Source organism: Pagrus major, chromosome 15 (genome assembly GCF_040436345.1).
Source record: "Pagrus major chromosome 15, Pma_NU_1.0".
Lineage (NCBI taxonomy): Eukaryota > Metazoa > Chordata > Actinopteri > Spariformes > Sparidae > Pagrus > Pagrus major.
This window is the reverse complement of record NC_133229.1, coordinates 26,948,718-26,972,267: the sequence shown is the minus strand read 5'-3', so window position 1 is coordinate 26,972,267 and position 23,550 is coordinate 26,948,718. Positions and strand designations below refer to the sequence as shown.

Genomic DNA, 23,550 nt, shown 5'->3' with positions numbered 1-23,550 from the left:
TTCACAAACATCTTTTCTTAACCATTTTTCCCCGCCACCAAATCTTCATTAGCCCTATAATGAGCAGCCCCCCCGCCCCCCCTCCAAATTATCCCATTACGTCTGACATAAACAACCCAAAGTGCCGCCTCTGATTGGCTGCCCGCAGGGTCACGTGTCCCGCATGGCCGTCCGTCTATTTGACAGCCGCAGGATGGCTTGATGCCAGAGGGGGAAAAAGAGACAGAGAGAGGGGAGAGAAAGAAAAATTAGTATTCTCCTACCAACCTCGCTATAAATCAATCATGGAGTCCTACGTGGTGAGCTGTAAATATGCTGAGCCGCAGTTCCCGCCTTGTGAAGAAGATTACAGTAATTTTAGTGACCAAGGGGGGTATTACAACAACCCCCAGGACAGTAGTGGTAGTTATGGAGGAGGTTATCAGTCCATGCAGCCCCCTCCGCCTCCGTACACACCACAACAAACCGGCTATCAACACTCGTTGCAGGGACACCAGCGGGAGGATGGAGAGGACCACTCGCAGCGCCAAGGTGCGCCCTTCCCCGGCTACAGGGAGACAGACGCGGCGCCCGGCAAGCAGAGGTTCCCCGTGGGTGACCTGCAGTGCCAGGCCTGGATGACCTGCCCGAAGCCCGCTCAGGTGCAGAGGAAAACGGCCTGCCAGGGGAGAGACAAGCCGCCTATTGTTGTCTACCCGTGGATGAAGAAGGTGCACGTCGCACAGAGTGAGTATCTCTCTAAATTCACACTCTTCGTTTCATTTGCTCATCATTTCAGTCAGTCTGATGTTTCCCATGTTTATGTTTTTCTTCTTCTTCGCCAGATGCTTTCTTTCTTTCTTTCTTTCTTTCTTTCTTTCTTTCTTTCTTTCTTTCTTTCTTTCTTTCCAGTATTTTGTCCATTTGTAAGCAGCCCCCTTTTTTTGTTGTTGAGTTATTTATGATCTCAGTGAGAGTCAGGGAGAATTACAACCCCTATAAAGTTTTATGGCCCTGTCACAGCATTTGTGTGTGTGTGTGTGTGTGTGTGTGTGTGTGTGTGTGTGTGTGTGGTGTGCAACCCTGCGGCAGAACACAAAGCTGCGAGTTAAAAGTAAAAAGGGAGAAAGTTTGGGTGAAACCACAAAAAATACTGCACCATAATACCTGCAAAAATGTTCACATTTAATATAAAAACGCGAGGATTAGAGGCTAATTTAATTTAATTTTGCCAAATGTAGTGTAGATGGTATTGTTGTGCACCAGTATAAAAATCGGCTAACACTAATATTCATAATCCGACACAAAATAAATGAGTAAGAGAAAACAAAAATCGTAAAATACGCTTCAATTCTTCCTTCCTTTTTTTCTCGTTTTCTATTATTTATTTATTTATTTACTTATTTATTTTTGTCTGCTTGTTTGTTTACAGTTAATCCCAACCACGTGGGCCCGGAGCCGAAGCGGCTACGGACGGCCTACACGCGCCAGCAGGTCCTGGAGCTCGAGAAGGAGTTCCACTTCAGCCGATACCTCACGCGCCGCCGCCGCGTCGAGGTGGCCCACACGCTCTGCCTGTCCGAGCGGCAGGTGAAGGTGTGGTTCCAGAACCGGCGCATGCGCTGGAAGAAGGACAACAAGCTGCCCAACACCAAAGGACGGAGCAAAAACAAGAAGGCGACGGACAACAACAACAACAACAACAGCAGCAGCAGCAGCAGCAGCAGTGACGACAGCAGCGTGAAGGCGGTGATAAGTGTCTGACGCCGCCGTGCTGCGCCTTCACTCTCCAGAACTGACTGAAACATTTCTTAACCGCTTTAAAACTACAGGCTCTCCATCTGTTTGCCTCAGTAACGCTTTATGAATACATTTGCGTTTTATTTCAGCTTTTCTTTTTACTTTGAAGCGTTTATTCTGTTGTGTAGCATCCAATATTTAATGAATGAATGAATGTCTTAATTTAGGTGAACTTCGAGGTTGTAGATGGTCTTGACAGGAACCGTTTCAAAAGCAGAGAGTGCCTGTCGGTTGCAGTCGTGCCAAACTCTCCCAGGAGAGGTTTGTGTCTTTTGGAGAAAACAGGGTTTTTATTTCTACAGGGTAAACATAATACAGGGTTTTATATAGAAAAAAAAAGCTACCTAAGCGTAAATTATGTATATGCACATTACCAAAATGTTGTTTCCACAAACTGGCGCTTAACGAGGCGAAACAGAAGAGAACAGAAAGTTGCAGGAGGGTGGGAACAAATAATGTTTTAGCATTTATTTTGTACATAGAGGAGCATCCCAAAAACAATGCATATGTAGTAGGATGAGCAGCCATATCATGCTGGGTTTTTTTTTTTGTTTTGTTTTTTAATATCCAAAGGTTGAATGAACTTTGTAATAATTTTGGGGGAAAGTCATACATTTCAACGCACATACAGGAGGAAATAATACATAAAAAACAGCCTAAATGGAGGCAGGTTTTTTTGGTGCACGACGCTGACTGTAAATCCAACATCTTTTCTCAGGGTTACAGGGTTTTAACGAACAGAACTTTCTGAAAACGTTTTGTTATTTGATTCAGCACTGAGAGCTTTGAAATAAAAACTCTCTGAAGCAACATAACAGCTTTGCATTTTAGAGGAGTGTGTTCTCTCTTTGATTCCAGTTCAATATGCTATTGTGTTTTCTTTATTATGATTATTATTATTGTAATAGCCTACGCCAGTACTTATTTTATTTGTATTATTTAGAAGCATATTTTATTCTTTGTAGCAGCATCTTTGTTCTTCTTTTGTATGTGACAGAGAAAAAAACTCTTCGTGTAAGATTTTTATATGTGGAAATGTTTTGATAAAATACTTAGATGATAAAAATGACAAAAAACAAAAAAAAAGTGTGTGAATATTTTTCTCATCACACACAGACACACACACACACACACACACACACACACACACACACACACACACACACACACACACGCATCTGTGTTGTGAGCGTATTTAAGCGGAGGATAGATGACTTTTTTCTGTGTTGACGAGTGACGTGATGGTGAGTGAGGATCGACGGAAGTGACGCAGAAATTACGCTGAACATGATTTATGAAAGACGAATTCATAATATTCATCTTAGGCTCACGCGCGTTTGAAAGGCCTATGGAGTTTCTGGTAACAGAGCGATCTTCTGTAATATACACGATCTTTGTCACAGCCTTGATTTAACGGAGCGTCAGGCCGCACGAGGTGAGCCAAGACTAATAGCTGGAGAGTCCGTGATGTCTCTGCTGAGGAGCTTTTTTAAAATGGGAGGATTTTTCTCCCGTGGGAGGATTTAAAATGTGTTCCGCGGATAAACTGCGATGCGTAACGTTTAATCACTCGAGCGACAGTTTGCTTTAACTGCGGTCTTAAGCCAAGACAGAGATAAAGTAGCATCACAGACACAGTGTGTTGGAGGCAGAATTCTCGACTCAAGATTTGCTTTTGCGTTTAAATATTTAAGTAGATTTTTACAAGACGAATTAAAAATGTTTAATCGATTTTCTAACCTGAGTTTTTGGGAGTTTTCCTTACTCGTTTAAGGACAGAGGGTGTCGTACACTGAGGCATTATGATTTGTGATTTTGGGCGATATAAATTAAACTGAATTGACTTGTTAACATATTACTGTAATAATAACACGACAGACATATATTAACCGTCTCGGCATGGTTTAAATTCTTCCTCGTCATTCGGAGGCTCTTTTTACGCACTGTTTACGCGCGGCAAAGCGACGACGCGGGTTACTTTAGGTGAAGGAAATCTCCTGTGCTTGCGTGCGTGTGTTGTTTGTGGTGGGATGTAAGGGAAATGAGAGGCATTAATTGGTGGCTTCCGTTCCAGACAGGGTTAAATGTGCAGGAAAAGGGGCTGACAACGTGGAATATCTATCACATGCTGGAGATCCACCACATAGCTGACCAACAGAAGTTCAAATGATCACTCACAGACGAAAAGCTTCTGAAGGTGTGCATGTCTGCGAGTTGAAACAGCAGCCAAACAGAACTGAAAGAAAGGCCTGCTTTACTTGTTTTTCTCAGCTGTGGGAAATTCAGTAAAACCCAAACAACTCCAGACTTGGAAGTCATTACTCAGATCCCATGTTGCGCATGTATTTGTTACAGACAGCCAATCATCACAACAACAAACTACAACATTTTATTTAAAATTAAATTGACAAAAATAGAAATGTAGGATTTAGTTCTTCTGAATATAAACCAAACCATTTGTTTGTTGCTGTATACTGTGATCTGCACTCTTTGCATGTTGGCTTCTGTACATCACTCCAACTCCTCTGCAGTCTGACTGCGGTGAAGCAGGGACGCCCCCTGCTGGTTGCACCAAGCACTGTAGCATGGAGGAGAAATAAATGAAGACCGTGTAGCAACACCTCCATCTCCAGACTAGGCACAGGCCTACATGACATTATATTCGGAGTAGTTTAAACTTCTCTGGATTACAACAATGTGTGATGTAATCGGATTTTAATTACCATTAATTAAATCAGTAGCCTATCAGGCAGGGGTAACACAAGGAATACCTGTGCGACGTTATGCAATCAAACCATCTGTACACACTACAGTTTATAAAGCCTAAATGTTCAGTTCTTGAGACTGTGTCAAAGCTGATTCAAGCTGATTTTGACCAGTTTAAGGCTAAACATCGCTGTATTTTTTAATACGACAGAAATCCCACACAGAATGACTACAGAGGACATGTCTCCAGTTTAGGCGTAAAGCGGAACTAAAGTTTGCGTTACATTTATTCCCCGGGACATTAATCGCTGACGGACCCGTCGGTGACTGCAGAACAAGCACTTGCCCTTAAACTTGCATGCAGTTGAATTGACCTTATCTGTCCTCATTATTATTAATATTTAACAATAAGGATATTATAACGTTACCATGTCTCTTGCGGCAGAGGCCTTCGTGTCGCAGTTGTCAGGTAATGTGTTTTCTTTACTCCGTGCGTCTGTTATTGTTTTTTAAGCTAGCTTCGGTCGGCTAACATCAGCTAACATCCACAACCATGCAGCTGTTTTAATAACATTAGTTAATTACACATAAAATGTCACGTAGCATGACTGTTTCACAACCGTAACGTTGGCTTTCCGTGTCCAGCTTATACTGTTTCTCTAGCAAATGCTAGCTTGGCTAGGCTAGCTCTGGTGCAGGACTGCCACACTGGCTGCGTGTCCTAGATGGCTAGCCCAGTATAGAACCAGTTTTGGACGTCTAACGCTAATTTAATTATTTTTCTGGTTATTTTAAAAAAAATACAAATCAAGGGGAGGATAGTAAATTGAAGGAGGAACAGTTCAGGGTGATTAACGTCGATGACAGCCAAGTGTTTAGTTATAAAAACACGACTTACTCCAGTGAAGCAGCGGCTAAAATATATTAAATGTATCGACCATCGTAGGAGCCAATATGGCGAGTCGTTTCTTCCTCTGGTCTGCTCGTAGCTGCCTCTTGTGGCTGGGAGTTGTATTGCAACAATAATAGTGCTGAACCATTGGCTGTTGTAATACAACTTGCGGCCATCAGCGGCAGCAGTGAGCGCAGTGTCGCTGAGCAGCACAACATTAGAGTCGAGAAGAAAACAGGCGCCATCTTGGATTTCACACGGCTCGTCTATCGTTGTATCAACTCTACCTAAACTCCTTCGGCGTAACTCGTGTTTTTGTTGCTTTATAAACGCCTGGCGTCGATGTGAACCCTCCTGAACTGTTCCCGAGAAGTTAATCTCACTTCTGAAGAGTGTGTATTTTCAATATTCGTCCGATTAGCACGTTTATTGAGGCTGGATGTGTGAAACGCGTCTCATCTCAGTTAAGCTTTACATGGGGTATGTGCTGTATGGTGTCTGGGCCTCTGTGGGGGGCGTGCCTGTTAGTGCAAAGTTAGATTGTAATCAACGCAACATTGATTTAATAATGAATGTATTGAACAATCAAATAGATGTTAACTGCTACTCACCAGCATTAACAGCCTGATAAGCCGAGCTCACCTTTATAATTGTGCGTCTGTCTGTTTTTGACATTGACAGCTGCTGAGCCTTGGCCTGAAACTGCAACCTTGTACCAACCGCTGAAGGGTAAGTCAGAGTATGTGTGAAATGGAGAAACAGTTTGAATTGTCACCATAGAGGAATGACTGTGACTGTAATCAATGACATTACTTTGGTGGTGTTTTTACAGAGGATCAGATTCTGCTGTCAGACTGCGCCTCATCTCTCGCTGTTCAGGTGAAGCCCTCTTTCTCTGTGTTCTCCTCAAATATATCAGCATACTGTGTCATACCTCTCTATGAATTTGTATGTTATATAGTAGATAATGTAGAATATTTACTGATCATCATGTTGTTTTGCTGTCCCGTCTCTCTCCTGTGCAGGCCTACCTCAGGATGTGCAACTTACCAGTGCGGGTGGCTTGCAGAGCAAATGCTGAATACATGTCACCCTCTGGTCAGTACGAATGCTGCAGAGGTGGATTTTATCTTGCTGTCGCGTCATGCTATGATAACAATTGAATCCCAGAATTTGCTAAGATTGCAATATCTCTTTACCTCTCTCTGGTTCAGACGTGTTCAGCTATTTAGGTTGTCTTTTACTGTAAAGTCAGTGTCATGACTTCCATGTACTAAGAGCAGTTTTTACTGGATAAGACTCTAAGACCTACTCACAGCTGTCTTTTGAGATTTGTGGTAATAGGCACTGGGATTTCTCCTTCAAAAGTAACTGTAGTTTTTAATGGTCTGCTTCTGTGTGTGTGTTTCTTTTGTCTCTCTGTAGGTAAGATTCCCTTTATCCAAGTAGGAAACCAGGTGGTGTCAGAACTGGGGCCGATAGTGCAATTCACTAAAGCTAAGGTGTGTGTCATTGATTTTCATCCCAGCTTGCTTGATGCTCAGAGACATGTTCAGACATTTTATCAGCTGTTGTTGTCACTGATGTAATTTTATAAGTATATTATGTGAGGGAAATACTCATAGTTTCTTACTCTGTTCATTAGTTTAAAAAAAAAAAAAGGATTGATTTAAGATCAGAAGTAAGAAATTAAATATTCTGTGCGCTTGTTTGGGTTCTCAGGGTCATTCTCTGAGTGACGGCCTAGATGATGTTCAGAGGGCTGAAATGAAAGCGTATATGGAGCTGGTCAACAACATGCTGCTTACTGCTGAGGTACAGAAACACATACAGCTTAAACATTACTCTGTTACAACACAGTTAGACACAGTTATCAATATTTCTGGGTAATGTTTTCTCATTCACACCTCCTCTCCTCTCTTCAGTTGTATATCCAGTGGTGTGATGACGCGACAGCTGCTGAGGTGTGTATACCTGTCTTTATATGTATATGAATAAGAATATGTTGTAGCAGTGATTTATTTTTGGTATTATTAATCATATGCATGTGTTTTGCATAGATCTCCCGCCCCAGATACAGCAGTCCTTACTCGTGGCCTCTCAGTAACATCCTGGCCTATCAGAAGCAGTATGAGGTTCGCAGGAAGATGAACGCCATCGGCTGGGGAGGAAAGACCCTGGAGCAGGTTGGCAACCACCCTGCAATTATTGTCTGATGTCTCACATGCTTTACAGTTGTTGTCATGCCCATATGCTATTTATTTTCTTGTAAACTTTCTGCCTTCTTATATGTTTCAGGTTTATGAGGATGTGAGTCAGTGCTGCCAGGCTCTCTCACAGAGGCTGGGAACACAACCGTACTTCTTTAATAAACAGTACGTATCTGTCTGTCTCTCTCTATTTAAATTTACAATCAGGAACTTTTATTTGGTTATGAAGTAGTCTCAATTTAATACTGATGCCTTTTATATGTCATACATTAGCAAAAGATCCATCAGCAAGAAGATTGAATATGTCTTTCTTTATTTTTGGCTGATTGCAGCTGTAAGAAGAGGAAAAGTAAAAGTAAAAATAGTAATAAAAACAAATGCACTGGACCAGACCAAGAACTTTTAAGACAAGAGGCAGTGGCGCTCATACCAATTTTGTCCACAGGGGTGCCAGAATCAACAACAAAGTCTTGGCAGCTTCTTGAAGTGATGTCTGTCTGTCATAGCTTCAAAACAGCAATATGTTGGCATAGTGAGGAGGGATTCATCAGTACTTGAACAATATAGATATTGAGTCCTCTGCTCTGTATCTATCCTTTATAGAAGTTAAAGCTAAAAGGAAATAAGTGTTAAATCATCTGACAGTTTTTCTTTAGCACCACCTTGTGGTATATTACTGTAATGACCTAATCACCTGAAAGTGGAACTTCTTTGACACAGCATGTGCCTTCAGACAAATGAAAAAACTTTTTGTAATGTACTTTACAATACGAAAATAGTTGATGTCATTGCTTCTTTTAACATTTTAGTTCTCATATACAGCAGAGTGAAATAAGTGGTTCAAATGATTAGTAGAAGCAAGGAAGATTCCTGGTATAAGCAGAGAGGCTGTGGTTCATCACTGGTACAAGTTTTAACTGTATGTGATAAATTCCTGATATATAATGACCAAGATGTTGATTTATAAATGACACGTTGTGCATTATAGCAAATTAAAAATGTTATTGCTTACGTAATCTTTTTTTATTCTCTGGCAGAAAAAAATTAAAGTTAAAGTCATTAATGAAATGGTTGATTTCAGCAGTGACAAATTAAATGTGTGTGTGTTTGTTGTAGGCCTACAGAACTGGATGCGTTGGTGTTTGGTCACCTCTTCACCATACTGACCACCAGACTGACCAGCACAGAGCTGGCAGAGAGGATCAAGAGCTACAGCAACCTGCTGTCCTTCTGCAGACGCATCGAACAGGCCTACTTTGAAGACAAGAGCTCTTGAAAAGCGCAGAATAACCTCCCTGTATTATCTCACCTTGTACATTCTGTCCCTCCCTCTCTTATTCCCTCAATGTAGCACTACGAAGCTAAAAACAGCTTATACTCACATACCTGCCCCATTGTGAATCTTGCTTTCATCCTCCATTTTGCTTCTAGCTTGTACATTGTTGCATGCCGCTGAAAGAAGTGCAGAGGATCATAGATGAGGTATAGTCCCCTAAAAATCAAAGTAAATATGATTCTTGAAAGTATTAACAACACATGTATGGAAGGAGGGTCAGAAGTCCGGCTGTAGATGGTCTGACGGGGGTCAGGCTCAAGGTTGCTTCAGCAGGGTGGATGCTTCCCAACCCAGAGGCCAAGATTTATTTATATGCTCTTTTTTTCCCATTGTTAGCACACACAGATGCTGTCTACATGCATCATAGTGCATTTACAGATAGCTGCAGACTCTCAGAGAGTCTTGGTATGAATTTCACAGCAGGACTCGGGCTTGAAGTCAAATGTTTTGCTGTTTTTTTCTTCCTTCCAGGAAATTTAGAAGCTTGTAAGAATATGCGAGGCAGGCATACTTGCTTTTCTTCTGTACAAAAACACATGAACATAATGATAATTAAGTTTTTCCACCAATGTTTCTTTGTGTGATTTTAAAGTGCCTACAAAATAAATGTCATGAATTCAACATAGAGAGGCTTTTGTTAATTATTTGATGTTGGAACGCATATTACAAAATGAAAAAGAGATTTTATCCTGTGTTTGACATGTTTTTTAGTTGAATAATGTTTCAACATTGAAGTCAACAAACACATAAAATATGTTTTAATTAAAAAATCAATCTATTTTTAGTCCTGGTATGGAGCTCGGTTCACACCTGGCTGACTGTGTCTGCCTCCAGGTCTCAGACGAGCTCCATGGTCACGTCTAATCACCTCTGATTGCCCTCCAGTTGAGCAGTTGGTGTGTGTGTGTGTGCGACAGACGTAGCGAGTGTCTGTCTTCCAGGTTTCCTGTGAGGTCAGAGTGTGACCTTTGAACTTCCAGGAGCTGTGACATCATGAGTGATGACCCGCAGTGTCCGAACGCTGCACACTTGCAGGTCATCAGCCAGACAACCGGACAGACGGAGAGAAATAAACACAGAGGTGCATCAAACTGAAGAAGTTCACAGCCTTAGACCACTCAGACCACATGACCTGTCTGGAGCCTCAGGCCACCAAGAGCCTCATGACCCCATAGCCTGAATTTATTTATAGATTAAATGTGGATTTTGACACTCAAAGATAAAATACACCCAAAAACACCTAAGAAAAAAATATATAATACAAGTATTTCAAGGCAGAAATGTGACTCAGATCAATTGGTCCAAGTTTCAAGTCCCAAGTCATTTATTTCTTGGGGCAAGTTGAGTTAAGTCAAGTCACAGGTTGTCTCAGGTCAAGTCATCATCATCACCCACATCAAGAGACATTTTAAAACCTTATGTTTGTCCTATGTTTGGAATAAATGCAAATATGCTTAACCAAAATAGATAAGAAACACTGAGCTAGAGAAAATAATGTTGATTATTTACAACGTTAGTGGTGTATGGGAATATTGTATGATACAGAAAATAGAGACTGGCTGTCTGACACCAAATTAATAGCTTTATAAAGCATCCAGTCGGACCAGATGAGCCCTGATCTCAGCCCTCCTGCAGGGAGAGACCACGGGAGGCAGCGATGCCTGCAGACAGAGAACTATCAACTCATCTGATGCTTCTCTGACCTGTCTGTTGTCTTTATCACGTAACTACAACACTGGACTTGCTTTCAACAGAGGCAGCTGCACTGTCCTTCATGTTCCCCCCAAACTCAAAAGCAAGGAGGTCACTGTCCTGGAGCCTCTGAGTGCTGGGGGACTGATGGTACCAGGTTCAACATGTGGTGATTAGCTTGATGATTTTCTATTAACCGCATGTTGGTTTATTAATATTGCATCTAAGACTCAGTAATGATTAAAAAACTGGAATTATACTGTTTTTGGAAGCCAAACCAGAATTATTACACGGGGCCCTGACTCTATTATTACAGTATGTAAAGTGCTTATATGGTGCATTTTACAAAAAATGTAATACACACATACACAAAGTGAAAAAAAGCGTGAGAAACATTAATAAAAACTCAAAATGCCTTAATACCTCTTATTTCTGAAACACTGCACTGAGCACAGATTTTATCAGACTGCAGATCCACTGATTGTAATGACAGACTTTCTCCAGCGAGGGGCAGCACGAGGACAGAAAATGATCCTCCTGCTGCAGAGAGTCCATGGTTTGGTGGCTTGCTGTGTTGATTTTTGGCCAAATTGTAAAAGGATATATTAAAGACACTTGGAAAAGAAACAAAATGTGCATCCATAAATGAGTTTTTGGATTAAGTTTATCTGACAACATCTGGACGCAGTGACAGAAATGTGACAGTAAACATTTCCCAGAGATTTTGCTTTTATTTTGTTGACTTCTGTTCTGCACAACTGCACCACTGATCAGCATGTAACACAGCTGGTTGCACTGGTTATCACCCTGTCTCTTGATGCATGCTGGGCCATGATGCAACAAAACGCAAAAAAAAGAGAAAAAACCTGATGAATTTGAAGGGGATGGAGCTCTAGAGTCTGAATGCACCCAGAATAATTATTTTACATCTCGACATGTAACACATACAGGCACAAACAGAGAAGTTTTGACTTGGGTTCAATATTTATCTCAGGTACGTGTTTAGAAAGTGATTAAAGAGCCTCATACATATATATGTGTGTGTCTGTGTGTGTGTGAGAGAGAAAAAGATGACGAGGGGTTTATTAAAATGCCTTAAAAAAAGAGTAAGTTTGTGTTCATGAGTGTGGATGGGTGTGTACTCATGTGCTGTGATGTGAGGTGTCAGATTAGATAATGCGACTGGAGGCTGATAATTACACAGCAGGATTATCAGGGTGAGTCATGATACATAATCTGGACTTTCTGGGTGAGAGAGAGAGACGAGAGCAAGTGAAGATTGTTTTTTTTGAGTGTGGGTGAGATGGTTTATGTATGTGTATGCATATGGAGCATGTTCTTTAATTTGATGAAAAGCAAATCTCATTCACATAAACAGGATCAGTGTGGCGTCACAGCGGCTCACTTCTGGTGATTTGGAGGCTCCAGGCTGAACTAAGGGTCGGTCTGTGCGCACTCAGAAAATTTAAGAGGATGATGAAATCATTCTAACTCAGACTAAATAATTTCATTAACATTTAGTGGCTGACTTTGCACAATACGACATGACACAATCCCCCACATTCACGGTGTATTTACCACCGCCCTGCCAAGGCTCGGCACAATGACGGCGCTGCAGGAAACCTTGCCCTCCTCTACCTCGCCTTGTTGCACACTCCTGGCAAGAAAACAAAATAACTATTTGCAGGCTGCTCTTTTCAGTGAACAAAGCCAAATGAGATTTCTCACAAAAGGGTTTTGGATGACTGCTAAGTCCCCTTCATTCAGGCAAGGGGGCAAGAAAATAAATACAAATTAAGCAGTTTAAAATGACACACACGTATAATTTTGTGAAACTAAAGCTAAATGAATGGCAATAGCAAAACTAATGACTGCATTTGCTGTTTGTTCAAACACTTTAAATAACTCATGTTTATGCTTTCCTGACAGACAGTCTCTTGTGGTTGAATAATGACTTGGCTCGTATAATTAGCAACGGCACAATTAGCATGATGTTGCTATAGTATTGCAAAACCTTAAATTGGTGTTCAGACTGAGCGTAAAGGAAATGTTTATTTGACTTGTGTAGTGTTTTTGCATAAAAAGCTACAGGCCACTTAAACTGATTTTACACATGAAATTCAGTTTATTTGTCATGAGGAGCTGAAATATCTTCTGTCTGAGAAAATAACCCTGATGGGAGTGACGTGAAAGATGTTACTGAGATGCATTATGGAGACACACTTTTTTTTTTAGCTGGACAGATGCTCGACACTAAAAGTTAGGTCACCTGGAAGTGCAACATCAAATCACTGGAGTATCATGTCATACATGTCATTTCAACAGTTTTACAAGAAGTGTTATCACATTCACATTACTTCTATTACAAGCCAACAAGGCTGCCAAACGGCTGACCACAGACCACACCACTGGATATGTCTAAGGAGACCTGCGGACATTTCCAGCCATTTTTGTGGCAACCAAAACCGACTATTTTTTATGGACCATGTTGTTGGACCATCTCCGTCCATGATCGTCATGACCAAAACAGGTACTTTAACCCACAAAATGATTTTTTTTCCCTAACCCCCTAACCAAGTGGTTTTTGAGTGTAAGTTGTCAAAGTTAGTTCAGCCAGACAACTCATGTTTGAAATGTTTATTACAGCGGCATCTAGGCTCCGACCTCGTCACTCCCCGCAGATATGTTTACAAAGAAATATTGGGGAGTGATGAGCAAAACATCTTGCATCCCCCAGGTGGATTCTGGGGTGGCGGCGGGCCTGAAAGAACATGCAGCAATACTAAGGGCAGCGGTGGTATTGACCAGCAGAGGGAGAGTGTGTGTTGAGTGGGGCCTGTCACGTGTGTATAGCAGTGCAGCTGGAGCTGTCTGCCTGAACTAGCTTGCAGGTGTCGCTTCCACTTAGCGAGCATTTATTCTGGCGATTGGGTTGCAAGTCATACGATATCTTTAATCCCTCACACTGAAGAAAGCACTTCTCTAAATTTAGTACTATATACACAAAAAATGGGTCAAGTATAGTGCAGAAAGGCCTGAGGGGGTCCTACAGTACAGCATTGACGTCATCTATATACATGGATATACCAAAACCCATTTTCAAAATAGTCATATTACCACTGAAAATAATGTGGCAAAGGGTTTAAAGGACTTAAGTCAATAATTATGAAGAAATAGATGGAAAATATATATTTGAATGAACAAGATATTTAGATAGAAAATATATACATATTCAAACAAACTCCCCCAAAAGCCAGAAAAGTCAAGTTGCTTATAAAAGAATAGGGTAAGCCAAAACATGATCTTTTTCTCACACTAGCAAGTAGCTTTTGTGCCGTGAACATCAAGAAAGTAAAGTTATAACATATCCGTGTTCTGCAGAAACGTACACACCAATGTCTGTTCTGGCAATTGACATCAGAGAAAACGGATAATGTCTCATCTTCTACAAAAAGTTACTCTTGATTTCTTTAACCGTGAATACAGACAGTCTGAAGCATACAGGTGAATGAAACCTTCCTACTTCGTCTCTTATCACTTTTATTACAAAGCTGCAAACTCGGTCAAACAGGAGTGCAAATATCAAGGCGAGGGAGCAATAGTAAGACCTTTATTGGTTATGTGTAGCTTGCAGCATCAGAGAATAAGTGGATATAGGTGTGTGTGTGTGTGTGCGTAGGTAGACATTTATATCTGTAAGCACGTGTTTCCTCCAACACACGTTTGTCTCTGTCATGAGTGAAGGTGCATCGTGCATACAGTACTTTTGTTCTGAGGCGATGTAGATTTGAGTGGAATAAAGAGATTATCTCTGTGTCGATAATCCTCTCCTCTTCTCACAGTCCATCCCCTCCTGATCTTACACACACACACACACACACACACGTTACAATGTTTACCTTCCTCCTCCTTGATTTTAATGTCTCCTCTAATTGACCGTGTTCCTTCACAGTTTACGCCGATAAACTTGCTTTGATGCAGCAGCACTTACAGTCACAATTTACATTTTTGAAAAAAGCAGATTTGTCTCAGTGCAGGTTGCTGTTTACTTCAGAAATGCTTAAACATTCAGTGTGTCAGACTCTCATGTTCTCACACTCGTGGTAATTCACAGTTGTACTAGTCTTTGTGGACTGTTGTGTAGATTCTCATTTGTTCACTTTACTTTAAAAAGCATGCGAACCGATAGCCTTAAAAAAATATGTAAAGTGAAATAAAATAAATATTTCAAACAACGAAATCTTTTTAAGAGAAATATATTATTTGTGCACATTTATTGAAGTTGGGCCAACTAATGTGACATTTCTTGCAAAATTTCTTTGTTGTATTTACTTGAAAACCACCAGGAATTGAACCTGAGGTGTAACCACCATCTGGCTGAGAGTGGATACACAGCCGGGGTAGATATACTGCAGGTCGATGAGTAGATGAGAGGCAGGTGTATAGAGGCAGAGTGACGAGTTTATTGCAGCAAGATGTGCACAACGAGCTGAGCCAGGAGGGGAAACCACACCCACGCCAGGACACACACAGACAAACATGACAGACAGAGAGAAACAGATAGGAGAGCACTGGAAAGATGGTGGGGGGAAGAAACACAGGGCGAACACTGGGAAATCTTATTGGACTGACCACAATTATAACACAGTAAGTGTAAATTGCTTGCTAGTGCTTCAAAAACCCATTATACAGTAATGATGACACCTGGAAGCTCCAGTGAAGCTCTGTTAACGAGTTAGAGGCAAGAGCCGCATTTTAACTTGACTGCTCAGATTGAAGCAGCGAAAGTTAAATTATTTCTCATTTTCTTTAGATTCCCTTTTACAACAGCTGACGTAGCACCTGTGAAACTGTGATTCACACCAGCAATACAGTTTTAATGACTGAATTCAAAACAAAGCACGAATTGATTCATTTAGTCTGATTTTGAGAATTTTCTGAAGGTTTTAGAAGGAGGAGATTTTTTTTGGTAACAATCTTTAGATAAGAGGAACAGTTCGAAAGAGCCTTGAAGCTAATTATCTCTATATTCCAATAGTAATCACTGTTGGACTCAGTAGCTCACGTCTCACCTCCCCCTGCTCATGCAGTAACAGAAAAAAAGACATTTTCTGGTATCCCTGCCCACTTTATCCAATCAGGATAGATAACTCCATAAAGAGGCGGTCCCGTCTGCTCGGGCAATGTGCAGGAAGCAGGATCTTCCTGTTTACTGGCAATGGCGGAACAGGGAAAACCACCAACTCCAGCGCTCCCAGTGAAAACTTATATTACCAAACACAGCAAGAGTAGAAAAACACTTGAAGAAAAGAGGCAACGACAGCCAAACTGCAAAGCAGACAGTAAGTTAGCTAAAAACAACTCACAAGAACTGAATTTTGGCAACACATGTTCAAAACCCAGCTTCTTCTTCTTCTTCTTCTTCTTCTTCTTCTTCTTCTTCTTCTTCTTCTTCTTCTTCTCCACCTCCTCCTCCTCCTCTCTTCTTCCTTCATCAACTTTAACTTAATAAAAAATTGGATTATTGATAACTGAGTAAAGTTAACTTTTTCCTCCCCTTCTATCTGCCTATTAGTGTTTTCCATCTCTACGGGGAACAACAAGAACCTCTGAGTGAGCAACCTAACTGCTGAAAATGGTAAGTTACCATAAACTTACCCTGGTTGCTAACAGTATGAACATAAACAAGCCAGCAGCTGTTTTTTTTCTTTTGAGCGGCATTAATGACAGGGCTTGCACTACCTACCTGCATTTGCTCCACCAATACAACTTCTCAGGGGAGCTGTCGCTGCATCCTGGGCTTTGTGCAGCCAGACCAGACGTCCTGAAATATTCAAGACATTCCCCAACTCGTTCTGTCAGGTGATATCCATATTAGTGTCTGAGAAAGCGGGTGTAATGTGCATAAGTATGTGTTCATATTAATTTTCTCTCAGATTAATAGGATTGTACGCCCGTCTAAGTGGCACGTGCGAGTCCGTGTACAAATTAGGGACAAAAACAGACAAACATGTTGGATGCGAGCCCAGAGTCTGTGCTGAAAATCTTCCACCAAAGCTAACAGGCTTCATTCCAAAACCCTTCAAATCCATTTTGTAAGTCAGCTGCTATCTGATGATTTTCTGCCAGTGTTTTTAAGACCTACAATGTTTCTGTTTGGTTAGTGAGTCAATAACTCCAGTGATGATTTATGATGAGTTTTGTGGTCAAGACAGCAATTATATTTGTTTCAAAGAAGAGTCTTGGTGTCGTTTAGAGACCGTATGGCTCATTTGCGTCTAGTCCGAGTCTAGTTTACAGAGCAATCAGTGACTGAGCTGCAGGGTCATGCATGCTAACTCAGATAAAAGTGGCTTTAAACCAAATTCTGTCAGAAATATGAATGTTTCGAATATACTGAGTGTATGGATGACTGGTGGAGGAGTGGATCATGCTGCTCTCCACCATGAAAGCTTGTCATTATTTGAATCTTTCGTGACCACTGAGACTCCGGTTTCATCACAGGAGCACCATGGAGGTTGAGTGTTTCAAACTCAAAGGACATATTTTTGGGTGGAGCATCATTTTTAATTAAAAAGGCGGTGTTTGAATTGTTCCAGCACTCAGTAAAGTTTACAGTCTGCTCCCCGGAGAGCAGGCAACCATGTGCTGCTCCTCTCCCATTATTTGATAAGTAATGTGTGACTAAATTAAGCCGCACAGCTGCTGGAGAGAAAGTTTTTTGATTTTGCAGAGCTAATATCTGCTGACAGAGTTGTCGTACCAACTCATTTTTAAAGTGGTTTTCATCAAAAGAAGTCCTCTGATTCAGTGACAAAGTGGGCGTTGAAGCCACCTGAACACACACTGTGACTGTTCCTGGGTTTTTGAAAAAGTGATTTCAACTCTCTCTCTCTGGAGATTCAATTCTAGCGTCCTGAATGATTGTCGATGTGAAGAATATGTTCAAAAGGAAATGAAGGATTATCTGGATTTTTAAAAGAGATGAGGATATGTCTTCAAGTGGTTTATGGGATGCTGTGTTTATGGGATGCTGTAGGAAAACCTACAAGACAGAAAATCAAAACAGAATGAACAGGAATGAAAACAGGAGAGGAGCGTCCGCCAGGTGTGCGTTACAGTAGAAAAACAATGTTTCTGCCGGCGTGTCTCGGTGTGATTGGCCCGCTAATTGGTTGTCTCAAAAAAAAACCCACTGTGGAAATAATATTGTGCAGCGATACACTCAAGTCCAACCTGGGAACACAGGGAGCTAAGTGGCCTGATAAAAACACACAGCCATGACATCATCACAGTCATTTTAAAGATGCTTTAATAACATACTTTTAAGAACTTGTTATTTTCATATAAGGATTCAAGTGAGAAAGGAACATAACCACACGCCTGATACTCATCCATCACAGTGAACCAGCTATAAACACTGCTTACTCATACAGGCTCGATGCTGTTGCTGCTTTGGAGTAACGTCACCTTTCATCTCTCGGTTCAAGCTGCGCACGGATGTAACAATAAAGTTTGTGAGTCAACATTATATTTTTAAAAGACGATTTCCTGGTGGAAGACTCCTCTTGTGATGTCGGGGGGTTGATTGACAGCGAGCAAAGAGTAACTGGATGCATGCGTTGATACGAAAACACTCCACAGAAAACCTGAGTGTTTACTATGATGGTTTACTTAACTCTGAAACTTGATTTTAATATTAAACAGCAGCAGATGGCTTCTCCTAAAGGGGAGGAAAATAAACCTTGATGTCTCTTAGTATGCTGACTGCGTGCAGGAAGAATGCCAAGGAGACGATGAAACTACAAGATCGGCACAAATAATGAGGAAGAGAAGAAGATGAATTTCAACCTGGAGGAGAAAAGTCCTGGGTGTTCTCCGAGTGACATATTCACGCTCTGCTGTTTTGCGTTTAAAGGCAGAAGGAAAGGTTTCAATCAGGAAACACACGGCTCTGACGGAGAGAGAGCGAGTCGTGCAAAGCCACATGTTTTAAATGTTAGTTAATGTTGTTTAACTGTAATCCGAGGTGTGTTTCATTTCCTGGAGCTGTCACTCTTTCTCCAGTGACCTCACTCCAAGTGTGTGTGTGTGTGTGTGTGGAGAGGCCCTCCATGTCCATGGGGCTTAAGTGGCCTCAGCGACCTCAGCAGCGTGTAATCACACACACACATGTGCCTTGAAATTTAATGATCATGTGAAACACAAAGAATGTGTGTGTGTGTGCCACACTACATGCATGTGTGTGCAGACTAAACAGCGGCCTACAATGCTATTTTTACTGATTAGAGGTTGCTCATAATGAGACCTATTAACATCAGAAGTTAAACACACACATACACACACACCTCAGTAGTCCATGTATACTTTGGGTCCAGTCTGCACTAAGCAGAACACACTCTTTGTCTGGTTTCAGGCTGTGGGGTGATGCTGAAGTTTCATTACAAGGTAAGTGAGTTTCTTTTCACCCACTATTTGTTTTTTTCCATTTTCTTACCGAGGACACAAACCAACAAAACATCCTGAATTAAGTTAGAGAGTTTCCTATCGAAGAATTCAGGGACAAACAATCCTAATTGGACAAAAAAAACAAAAAAAACAGTCGATATTTCTTCAAAAATGTTGCTGTTTTCTGATTTCTGCGTCCTGCTGTGTTTGTTTTTGCATGTTTTGAGAAATCAAATGGTTTACATCTTGATAACATCAGACACTATCCGCTCCGGTCTCATCTCTGGTTTAGCTTGTGGAAAAATATATAAATGCACAAAAATTAACGTGAATGTCCTACAGAGGCCTGTATTTTAGGGGAAATGGATGCTGTGTGTGTGCGTCCGTGTGATGTTTACTGGAAACATCAGGGCAGAAAGTGAAAATGTGTGTGCGTGGGTGTGGAGGAATGTGTTTCTCATGTACTTGTCATGTCCATATACTGTGCAGGACACTGATGAGTGTGTGTTTAAGTGCTCCTCTGTTGCACTTCTTATTTTTCCTCTCTTTCATGTCTCCCCTCCTCCCTCCCCCTCTCCTCCCCACTGCTTCCATGTCAGTGTTACACTCTGAAATATGTTTGCCGTTAGTGATGTGCTTTACATTACTGGGTCCATTTTACTCGTTCACGGTGGCATGCATTTTTCTTATTCTCACGAATGACTGGTCAGCAGTTTCACATCATTTTTTTTTCTCTTGGCTATAAAGGCTCGAGTACATCTTCATTTTATTCCAGACAGATACGCTGGATGAAATATCAATGCACAAAAGAAGAGAAGAGAGATCTCATGCGTGCTGTCCTTTAACTTGTAAAAACAGCCCGTCCTCATCAGAAAAATGATAAAGGTTGACTGTGTAAACACAACCGTGGACCAAAAAAAAGGAAATCTGGGTACAGCATCTGAGGTGGGGCTGCTCAGTGGTGCGTGAAGCCAAAACAATGAGAGACTTTCTGGATACAGAATTAGCTGAATCTTTCACATCATGGGGCCCATAGAGCCCCATACTAGAGACTAAGGCAGAGCCGGCTAATGTCCAGTTTAGCGCCCGGCTAACTTGAATAGGGATAAAATTATGATTTAATAGACTTTCCTAACATTATCAGACAGAATGGATCAAAAAATGTTGGAGAAATTAAACTTTCGCTGGGGTTGGGATGCTCAAAAAAAAATGTATCCACTGTTTTGGGCCCCAGCAGTTTGGACACTACGCCAAGTTGGCTCCAAAAGCTGATGCTCTCCCTCGGGGCTTGAGTGTGAGCCACCATAATGTTTGTTGTTAGGCAGCGACTTCTAGTAGGTGTTGTTATTATTTTGGCAGCAAAGGAGGAAGTTCAGGCAAAGTAGTATAAAGAGTGACAAGTTGGCATGAGGGAGGAGGGGAGGAGGTTGGGGATGGATGGTTGGGTTCAACAAGCACAGGACTTTCACCCAGGAGACTGCTGGTTGTGTTGAGTGTGAACACAAAAGTCAACAGTGAGCCATTTAACTTTGAATGTATCGAAGTGACGTGATACACAACCAGGATATTTTCCGAAACCGAAATGTGACGGTACAGCGAAGGTCCGGTTCGCCTGTCGCTAGTACGCTTCTATGGTCATGATGTTTAAGGACTGCTGACAGTATGTTTCATTCTGGTAATCCCTGGCAGTCGACTTTTTCAGTCGGATAGGTTATATTTTGGTGGACAGTTCGGTCCTGACTGAAGGTCGTATGCAGTTAAGTTTTTTGCGAGTTAAAGGGACAGTATGCGGGAGCTCTGTCTTCCCTTCTTTTATTTAGTCACCTAAAAGAACAGTGACAAATGTCAGGGTTGTCACTCAAAATCAAAGAGCAGAGCCTTTTTCTTGAGCTGCCATTTTACACTGATGTGTTCAGTTCATGCCAAAAGAAGTCCACCAACGAAGAGGCGAAGAGGCCGATGCCTTCAGTGCAGCAGAGACTTCATGTTCTCTGAGAGTAAAATTCAGTGGTCGAACATTATGGCTTTTGTTTGTCAGAGTTTGGGGGGAGGGGAACCAAGATCCATTATGCATTTAAAGAACCAATTCTGTCACCCAGACACATTACTGCACCAGCTGAACAAACAATCTGTTGCTGTCCAGGAAAAAACTGTTTATGTCTAAAACGTAATTTGATGACATGTCATCTCTGAAACAATCTGTTGAGTTGTTTTTAAAGAATCTTAAAGGAGGTGGCATGTGAGTATCTAATCACATGAAAACATGCAGATACATGCATGTTTTTTTATTGGACAGTGACAAATCTCACATAGCCAGACGTTGTTCCTGTCACGCCCCAGAGGTCTGGACTGACTCATGTGTAAACGTTTGTTAGAAATAAAGGTCTACGCCCAGAGGTGCTGCACAACAAAACCTCTGGGGATTTTTTGTCAACTTGAAATAAATCCGTATGTTTGGACCCAAAAGCAGGACATGGAGGCAAAACAGGACAGTGTGTCCCCAGGTGTGATTACACACAGGTTTCTCATTGACACCTCTACTCGAACATTAGGCTTCACCTCGTCACGAACCTTAAAACTGAATCTCAAACATCTCTTTAGAGAAGAGAGGATACGATAATGTCCTTTTCTAAAAAGCTTCTCAAGGTAAAAAACCCTCAAATGAGTCCCCGCAAAGTACATGTGCGAACACACACAAACAGTAATTGACATTGAACAACTCACTTGAAATATCTTGTTAAATGAAATGATGCTTGCATCATTTTTTATTGCGGGCATTAAACAGATTCATTTGTCGGCCGGTTTGAAATGATCCTTGAAAGACCATTAAAATTGACATTGAACCAGCAGTTACAGACTGAACCTCACTCATTTCTGAAGCTACAATAAAACACACAGTCGATGACATTTTCTCCACTTTTGAATAATTCGCTTGACATTTGGTAAATGAACTTCTCACCGTGGCATTTAATGCTTCGCTCCATGAATCAAAGCCTCAACACTGACCGTCTTTACTTTTCAACTGACTTGAACCACTCAGCTCTTTACTTCGTGGCTGTTAAGAGGAACTTCTCTCTCACACTTGAACACACACACACACACACACACACACACACAAAGTGGGCAGTGGTCTAGAAAAACCCAAATGATGCTAACTATCCAGATCCTCTTAACGATGCTAATGTCATTATTTCTATGGAAGATTAATGAGAGCTATTTATAGCTCATTAATCCATATTGAGTAGGACTGCAGATTAATTTGTTAATCACGCATCAAATGCGACTGCTGCCCCCGGCCACTGACTAAAGTCTTATCCCTCCGGGTGTGTGCGTGTGTGTGTGCAGATGTGTTAATGCTAGTGCCCAGGCGTAACAGAAATCCCTACCTTCTGCTCTTGTTTTCTCTCCGTCTCACTTTTTTTTTGTGTCTACCTTCTCATCACGCCTGACTGATCGTCTCCTGTGTCCGATTAGCCTTTAGCCCCAGAGCCACTAGCTCAGAGACACTGGGCCTCGGCGCTGAAATCCAATCCTTCCGCCTGCGTTGTGAGCCGCTTTGCCACAAATAGCAACTAGGTGAACTCATTGTCAAGATCTTATATGCAGAGTGAGTGTTAACCTTTTGGCCTTGGTGCTTCTTCTGGCTCTAGTAGCTCTTTTTTTTTGTCTCTAACCTTTTATTTATTTGACCGAGCAGCAAATAGGCCCCTTTTTGGGAATAGTTTCCCACGCAAGATCATCAATGCTGTATTTCTTTGGTCTGTTGAGCTGTTTGTGTTTAAACTTTACTAATGTACATGGTTGCAAACTTTTGCATCTGTTTCTGCTAATTTCTGTTTAGCTTAACATCTAAGGCCTTTTCTCACTGTCTTTTTAAAATAGGTTTTCTGATCCTCTTGGAAGTGTTAGGTGTCATTTTTTCTTTTTACGCTTTTACTGGATAAACAATAGCAGAGAGGGAGACAGGAAACAAGTGGAGAGAAGTAAAAGCAACAAAGGCGCCTGGTTTGAATTTAACCATTGAACCTTTGGCGGGCCTTTATTGTTGTTCGTTGTCAAATATGCTAACCCAGAAGACAAAAGGCTATGAATCACAATCTGATTTTTGATGTCGAAACTTCTCACCGACATCTACCAGCGCTAGGCTGCCAAAAAAGAGGAAGATTTTCTAGGGCAGCAGCAAATGTCGTACTCTCAGTGCTCCCTTATAACCCTACGACACAGATTAATATAAAATAAATACAACGATGTGAAAGTGGAATGACTTTTAATCAGTCTCAAATTCATAGCTCACAGTAATAAATAAATAAAAAACATACAAAATCTACAAAAACAGTCAACATCTAATTTTACATCCGATAAATATCAGAACTATGAGAGACAGAGTAAGTAAGTGAGTGAGGACCTGTTTCATCCATTTTCAGCAGCAAACTGAGCAGAGCGGAGGCTCTCTGCCTCTGGGTTGCCAGGTACCAAAACTCATGTCC

At 41.4% G+C, this 23,550-nt stretch overlaps 2 protein-coding genes across 3 annotated transcripts; both read left to right on the top strand.

Annotated features, from left to right (window-relative positions):
* The first annotated feature begins 284 nt into the window (after positions 1–284).
* LOC141009792 (homeobox protein Hox-D4b-like) lies at positions 285–1,743 on the top strand. The gene is made up of 2 exons (XM_073482498.1): positions 285–726; positions 1,412–1,743. Exons 1-2 carry the CDS (start codon positions 285–287, stop codon positions 1,741–1,743), a joined length of 774 nt encoding a protein of 257 aa, XP_073338599.1.
* Positions 1,744–4,801: 3,058 nt separating this feature from the next.
* On the top strand, positions 4,802–9,544 carry mtx2 (metaxin 2). 2 transcript variants are annotated; one of them, XM_073481812.1, is made up of 10 exons: positions 4,802–4,954; positions 6,059–6,106; positions 6,210–6,256; positions 6,403–6,475; positions 6,803–6,879; positions 7,100–7,192; positions 7,303–7,341; positions 7,438–7,563; positions 7,676–7,752; positions 8,704–9,544. In XM_073481812.1, exons 1-10 carry the CDS (start codon positions 4,915–4,917, stop codon positions 8,861–8,863), a joined length of 780 nt encoding a protein of 259 aa, XP_073337913.1. In that variant the 5' UTR covers positions 4,802–4,914; the 3' UTR covers positions 8,864–9,544. The 2 variants fall into 2 exon arrangements, with proteins under 2 accessions (XP_073337913.1, XP_073337914.1); XM_073481813.1 differs by lacking the exon at positions 4,802–4,954 and adding an exon at positions 5,631–5,769.
* Positions 9,545–23,550: the final 14,006 nt, after the last annotated feature.